The following is an 8,225-nucleotide window of genomic DNA, read 5'->3' as shown; positions in this document are numbered from 1 at the left end:
TCTGACGAAAATTCAAAATTAAACTCGCATTTCCTACATGTGCACAGAAATGAACCAAGCATCACACAGTCCGATATTATTCATAATTTATTTAATATCTTGTAAATATATTTACAATATTGCTATATATAGTGGTAAGATATCAATATACTACAAATTAAAATATAAGTACGTATAAATAAGGCCACACATATAAAGAAATATGTTGCTACAACATTTACTAGCTAAATTGGTGCACATCTCTTAGCCCAATTCAATGATACATTGTACACATTGCAGTGGTTGTAAAATAGTTTACAATTGATGTCAAATGATTTAATAAAATGGCATTTTGTACATGCTATTTCAAGCTACTTAACGCTCTCTCACTCTTAATGTGGCGTGAAAATGTCAGTAAATCACCCGTCGACCATTCCGTATTTCTGTTTAAGTGTTACAAATGATTTATTTCATTAACATAATGATAAACGCATGCGTGAATATGATTTATCAAATCGACTTCGAATAAAAGTTTGAGTTACGATGTCATATATGTATTTATCTAAAACATAAAGTACATCCATGTTTTACAATCTCACTCATCATTTACAAATGTCACTAGGGACACGTCAAAACTTGTTGCACAATTTCTTACAACATACATAAACTGTCAGTGTAATTTGAATCTAAAAACAGTAAAAAAAAAAAAAAAGGCTATATATTTTTAGAAAGTATTCAATCACATGCTTGTTGTGTGGTTAAATTGATACCTCCAAATATCTCTAGACTTAATGATGGCCAGGAAACATCTTATCACCCGGGTTATTCAGCTGGCGCTTGTTTCTCGATAAGAAGCTAATAAAAATTGCAATTATGGCATTACATTCAAATAGTAATGTGCAAACTGTAATTGCGTAGTTATAGATACTTATTATGCTAATCTTGATGAGAATTACAGTATTCAGTGATAGTGTGAACTAGCCAGATTATACATAAAAGCGTAATCGACGTTTTCCGTCGCAGTTTGGTGTTGAATTACCACACGGTTTTGAAAGTTAAATAACTGTTACAGTTACTGAACTATATGTATACAAATGGGAAGAAATACTGTTAATCACAACTGCCATCGACTTAACAGTCACAATTTATTGTCCGTTTTGAGTCTTCACCTGATCTTCCTCGGATTCCGGCTCCTTCTTTTCCTCGATTTCACCGATTTCTACTTTTTCCAGCTCATCGGCCTTTTCCGCTTCTGGTCGCGCTCTGCTTCTGGTTAAGCAGCGCTTAGTTCTTCCAAAAGTGGCCCCAGCAGAAAAAATATATTCATATAGAAGAGCTGCGACAAAACTGCCGACAAAAGGCCCAATCCAAAATACCTAAAGTTAAAAAAAAACAACTGAAATTAGGTCATATTCCTATGTAAGCCTTTGAATCACATTTAAAAAAGATTTAACTTATGGTTTTTGAATTTCCCATGATTCCGAGAGAAATTATGTTTGCTTTCAAAGCCACAAGAAGAGGTTCATTTACAACATACCCAATGGGCGTCCCAGGCGTTTTGAATGACAGCGGGTCCAAAACTTCTGGCTGGGTTCATACTACATCCGGTATAGGCGATCTGTAAAACACAGCGTACAATAAAATTAATCCATAACAAGATAATTTATGAAGTGATCGCGTGGGGTGAAAAATTTCCGACCCATCACTGTAAAGCAGTTGTTTAGATAGAGTTAAGTGCCAGAGTCTGCCACCGTGAAAGATCTTGGGTTTTGGGGCCGCACGTGTTCTCGACAAGTGGTCAGAATTTGATATGAAGTTTATTTATCGCTTTCTATATCAACATAAAACAAATATTTTTTCATCCTATTTTGCTCTCTGTAAAATTTTTCTTTATCAGGTCACATTCAATAAACTCATTTGCATATGTTAAATTTTTTCACGATTAATTTGTAACCAAATTCCCCAAACTATAGTCAAGTGGCTTTTTGTGAAATAGCACAGAAAAATATGATCTTATTACGAGAGATAAAGTATAAACATAGGCAGATGGACGTTGCCTTAATTAGGCTAGCGTCATTCCTGTGTATCGTCTTATAACATGAGCAGGTCGGCGTAAAGGCAAAATTGTTTAGATTATACTGATTTGAACATTAAACAGAGATAAACTTTTGATTAAGCTGACCTCCTGTTTCTTTGTACAACACAAGTAGCAATAATTTCCCCCTAAAGAAGCCAAACATATATAGTTTATCACTGTCAGAACACAACGCCCTCTGCACTGATATCATTTAACTAAAAATATGCAAGATTTTCTTGGACTTTTCTAAAACTTTAATTAAATACAGTCAAAAGTAATTTTCTTAAATGTTTGTGTTTTAAAAAGTTTGAAAAAAATATATCTGAGAAAAAGGAATTTAATAAAAAATAAAAAAAAAATTAAAAATGATAACTTTGACGGAAGACCTTGATTCTTGAGCGACTAAAATTAATGGTCACTACTCATCTGATGATGGTCAGTTTTATTTGTAACAACCGAAAAATTCACAAACTTTCTTCAGATAACAAAATTGACAAATAGCTTTATAATTTACTTACGGCTACCAAATGTCCAACGACGACTGACAGACCAATAGTCAGAGGGGCGGATCCATGGAGGTCAGTTCGCTTCTCATCGATTGATGCTAGGACAGTAAACACTAATACAAACGTGATCATTACCTCCACCCCGAAACCTTGGGCTTCTGTAACCTCCCCGTTCATTGCGTTAACGCCTAGACCGGCACGGGCGTTGGAGGGCGTTATTCCGAATAGAATTGCTGCTCCCACAATGGCTCCAATGAGCTGTGACACAATATACATCAGGGCCCGGACAATACTCACACGCCTTGTAACAAGGGCTGCTAAGGTTACGGCGGGGTTAATATGACCACCGCTAACATGGGCGATGCCCCATACCATCGTGCCCACGATCAGCCCAAAAGTAAGGGCTATTTGGACGTAGTCTGCTGGATTGTCAGATTGCTTTTGCTGCCCAGTGGCGGTTGCACACCCGAAAAAGACCAGGAACATGGTTCCCAGAAGCTCTGCAGCAGCAGATCTCCACAAGTTGGGGCTAGTCAAATCCTCCAAATTTTCCCTCATGATTTTCCACATGTTATAGGACCAGGCACCTGAATGAAACTGTTTTTTGAAAGCTTATCTCTCTGCGCACCCAAGAGTGAGGTTTGAAAAAAAATGAATAGAATCAAGTTATACAGTGCGAACGCGCATGTCCATGGAGATTGGGAAAAAAGTGACCTCCCTCTCGGTATTTGTAGAACTCCACAAAGAGTGTAACTGGGAAATGTTACGCGTTTAGAGATCTGTCCAATATCACATTAAGTTGCGAACAAATTATAGAATTTTGTGAAGATAATTTAATTTATATTCAAAATATTTACTTATTTAAAAAAAAATATTCAGAATATGCCATTTAATGAAAATGATTATTTTGTGGAGAAGCACTTTTTATACTGATAATTTTTTCCAGACAATTTTTTTCATTGACCACACTTTAGTACATGCATTTATATAGTCGACGTGTGAAATTTGACAACCTTGTCACAATAGAATGCCCATTCATTACAAATAAACCACACTTCCCATGTTCATTATTTATGCACCTAAAGATTATATATCATTTTATTCTCTGTCATTTTAAATGTAAACAAGGTCATCATGATATTATGACCTGAATATGTAGAGTGTTAGGTTTCTCGGACAACCTTCTTATGACGTGTGTAGCGTATTCTAAAGGAAAACCATTTCATAATATTGTATCAAATGTTGTACGTGGTGTTATATTTCAATACAATATGAAGGTGTAAGTGCATAAATAAATAATATTGTTGCTTTAAATTGTGCTAGTTAGAGTGCACAGTTTGGGAGCCTACTTAAATTGACTGGGGAAGTAAATTTTGAATTTCACATTTTTTCCTGATTGAAATGGAGAGAGGGTATGAATTGTTATAAAGTGACTGGGAAAGGAAAGCAATAGTGCAACACGTAGTGACCGAACAATACAAAAATCAGTTTTTATTAAAGGAAATGGTCAAAATGTAGGTGCTAAAAATGTTCGTTACGTAACATGTGGTCTAGTGTACAAGCGACACTGCATCAAATGAACAAGCTGTTAATGAACATTGTTCCTCCTACGAATGCAAAGTTAATCACGGTGGATGTGGGTAAAAACGAAAGTAAGAACAAACTTTTAAAAGTCAAATTTGATATATACATGAAGGAGGAAGCAAATAACAATTCCCATAAACATGCTCACGGTGTTCGGTATGCTTTGAAATACAATAAAATGTAGGGTTAAGTCACTGCGTAACATGATTCCTCTATCTTTTGATCAGAAAAACCTTATTTTGATAGATATAAACATTAAATGTGGTAGTATGTCACCTTTAATAAAAAATGTATTTACGTCAATGTACCTTAAGATTAAGTTCACGCATTTTCTGTGATTGTAAATTTGAATAATATTTTGAATAAAAATATAAACATGCTCAAACATTTTATTCATAAAACTTTGGAGCGATTTTTACTGGAAATCGCCAAATAACATAGTTCATATTCGAGAATTATACTTTGAAATTGTAAAATATAATCAATAGTAAGCTTAAGCTTTAAATATTTCAATGATTTGTTAAATGATTTTCTATTAATATATAAAATGCTAAAGTTTCCAATCTTTCAAATGAATATCTCTGACTTAAATATCTAGGTTCATTTTCCTTTTTTTCAATATCATTTTCCTTTTCTTTTTCCTACTCTTATTTTTTTTGTCTTTGCAAATCAGAGGGGAGAAAAATTATGAAGAGAGTTTTAGAATTCCTGTGAAATTGGAACCCAGCGACATTTAGTGCAGGACTTAATCTCTGGCTGCAGATATATTTGTAACATGCAAAAATTACAAACGAAATTCAATTTAAATTTCAATGGTATTTAAGTGCATGGGATTTAAGATAAAAATTTGTTATTTATTACCAGATGTATTTAGGTCAGCTTTTAATAAAGTTTCAAACTTTTACGCATGCATATCGAAGAACTTACATAACTAAATTTGAATATTTTATTCTGCATGGTTCCGTTTGTGAGAAAGAGGAGTGCAGCTTTGCAAAGCCCTATATCTCCACGTGTTGAAATTTTTGCAAAATAGTTTATAAACCACAACCAAGAATCATATTTGTAAAATCAACAACATTTAAACAGTTTATAGTTGTTTAATACTTTTGTTATTATTCAGGGAAATTTCATGCCATAAAAATCAACAAACCCTTGACGATTCTTCAAGTTTTCTTAACAATAAGATTGAAGTGCTCCGATAATATATTGAGGGCGTGGATATCAATACAAAGACAAAAAAATATATGTAAGCAACACATATTTGATCTGCAGCTGTTTTATCAATTTATCTAGATTTTCTTCGCTGATCCTATGGTATTTTTTTTAATTTTGTATTTTTTCTCTTACGCTACATCTCTCGCTAGAATTAAAGCCTCGCCCTAATTCAGTTTCAGACAAATTAAAATAAATGCGCATAAACCAGATCCCGCTCTGTTTGTGTTGGGGTTCTTGTTCACTGCATATCACACTTCAAACAACCTTGTTATCTTCTAAATCAGAGTTTGAGATTAGGGGTTGACTTTCTAGGATACAAGTACTTAAATAACCCTAAATTCAATTTTGATGCTGTTTAACATTTTGACTTTTTGTTTCATTTAATTTTAATAAAAAATGAAATACAAATTAGTGTGCCATATTGATAAAAAGTTTATTTTCATGTATCAATACTTTTTCATTTATTCTTCGATAAACCATGATATATGATATGTTTATTCCTTGAATCTGGATAGTCTTGCTTGATAATATTGTACCGCAAAGTACGATTTCATTTTTTTCATCTAATTTTATAAAATATAAAAATTATGTTTTTTTTTGAAAAAAGATTTATTTTAAGCAATAATTTTTTTCTCTTCCATCATAGAATGACATTTTCCAGAAAAATAAGCTGCATGGGATATCAGCAGCAGAAATAAGAAATTTCCATCAGCTTTGTCTATTTTGATTAATATGATATCATCCACACTATATATTTTTTCTCTCTCTCCCAAACTAAGACATTTCTATACCCCATTGATCAGCATTTCTTTAAAAAAAAAAAAAAAAAAAAAAGTTTCAAAATGCAATGCTTCGAAATGCAATTTCTCAGTTTCTCAAGCACCCCCTGTGTTTTATCTATGTGAACCGATTGGGGGTGTAAGAAACCATTAAATTCCTAGGGTTTCTGCTAATTTTTAAACTGAATGATGTTGGGACGAATAAAGCAAGTCTCCAACAGGCCTATCGCTTACTTGCAAGCTTGTAAAATCTGACATATATAACCAACTTCTGAGGAACGATTTAATGATCGATATAATTTTTCGCACCTTTACGATCTTTCTGCATTTTATCACAAATCTATTTGAAACACACTGGGTCTTCAAAAGTATTCAATATTATATATCATGGTTTTCGTATCTTATAGATTACATGTATACTCTCCTCATTCTCTCTCTCTCTCTCTCTGATTTAGAATTTGTAAAAACCATGAAAGGTGCAAGGTGCAAGGTGCTTGAATATATTGTATAAAATCAGTGGTTTCCCGAATTGTGCTCTTCCTCGCGGAACTGCTTGCTCTAAGATCCTAAAAACTGACCATCTGCTAAATCAAAATGTATAGGGCGTCTGAAACATAAAAAATGTTATTTCTCAGTGGGCATAAAGATTATCAAACATACTTGATTGAAATGGCAAATGCCTCAAATGGACTGTATAGCGTCACGATATCGTAAAAAAAAAAATTCCATCCTTGAAATTATTATTCCTTTCACATAATTAAGACCCAAGGAAAACGAATTATTACGAGGGTCAATAATTCGTAATTTTGTAAACTAAGACAAGTATTTCAAAGAATGATGTTTATTATTATTATTTTTTCTTTTTGTGGTATTATTTGACGTCAAAGAACGATATAGGTCCCAGGGTCAGTTATCGAAAATTTGACAGAAATATGTTGATCCTTACCACTCTTGTGACTTTTGATATTTACATAAATCATGTATATATATTACACAAGCCTACAGTATTGTAAACATTCTTTAAAAAATTTGTAACATCAAAAAATATCGTATTTAAGTTTTTAAAGTTTTATATAATACTGGTATCCTTTTTTGAAATAAGATCTTACAATCGACAGACAGATTTGTCTTTGGTTTTATTGTCAGATTATGTGGTAAAAATGTTACGGTTGCATATTACATCGGCTTCTTATTAATTATTTTATGTATTACATAAAAATATATGACACTTTTTCCATTTTCTCTGTAAAAACAAGAAAAACAATCCTGAACTTTTATATTTGTCTTTTATTAATGAAATCACATGTTAAAGGAGAAACGATTTAAACATATTTTAAATGAAATTCTGATGTGACATAGCACTTTATAACCAGGAAGAAAATTAAGACAGAAGAATGCAATAATCTATCTGTGAATGAAATTAGATCGTTGTTTATCTTTCTGAAAAAATGTCGTTCATGTAATGGTTGACCTAATTCTATTAATTTCACATTCATATCGATAACATCCTCCACAACTGTATTTTGTCTTTGTTACTTCAAACAAGAAGCCCCGCTTGATATACACCAGATGAAGTCCTGATGATGTTTATACAGGAATAAAGCACTACAGCTGCCCCTTAAACTAAATATGATCGCCCGCATCTTCAGTTATATTCATTCAAGTTTCACTACCGGGCAATTAATATCTCATTAAATAAAATTCAATCTGGGTTTTATCAAAAAAGCAGGATACATATATGCATGCTTGTTCCAGAGATATAAAATTAATCACTGTATTTAATAATGTAAACACGATTTCTTGTCAGTGAAATTGCTAAGTACAGTTACCGAATCCCTAGAATCATTTTTTAAAAAATCTGGAAATTAAAATACCACCAGTTTGCACGTTTTGCCTGATATTTTTTTTAATCATCTCGAAATTTTTATTCGTGAAAGTACGTAGAAACATTGTCATTTTCTTACGCTTTAAACACATGCTAAAAAGTATAGAAAATAACACTTTTTAAAATTTTACACATACAAAATAAAAAAAAAAAACATATTAAAAAAAGTAAAGTGAAGTCAAATTTCCATTTTCATATGC

General features: G+C 32.4%; 1 protein-coding gene across 1 annotated transcript; it reads right to left on the bottom strand.

Annotated features, from left to right (window-relative positions):
* Positions 1 to 209: 209 nt before the first annotated feature.
* Positions 210 to 3,260, bottom strand: LOC134248506 (aquaporin AQPAe.a-like). Its single transcript, XM_062730903.1, has 4 exons — positions 2,575 to 3,260; positions 1,517 to 1,597; positions 1,149 to 1,355; positions 210 to 834 (listed from the first exon to the last, which is right to left on the bottom strand). Exons 1-4 carry the CDS (start codon positions 3,130 to 3,132, stop codon positions 802 to 804), a joined length of 879 nt encoding a protein of 292 aa, XP_062586887.1. The 5' UTR covers positions 3,133 to 3,260; the 3' UTR covers positions 210 to 801.
* Between the last annotated feature and the right edge of the window lie 4,965 nt (positions 3,261 to 8,225).

The sequence above is a fragment of the Saccostrea cucullata genome, unplaced genomic scaffold (assembly GCF_032062105.1).
Source record: "Saccostrea cucullata isolate Sc308-1 unplaced genomic scaffold, CSIRO_AGI_Scuc_v1 ctg3400, whole genome shotgun sequence".
NCBI lineage: Eukaryota > Metazoa > Mollusca > Bivalvia > Ostreida > Ostreidae > Saccostrea > Saccostrea cuccullata.
The sequence above is the reverse complement of the archived record's forward strand: the minus strand, read 5'-3'. Positions and strand labels throughout refer to the sequence as shown.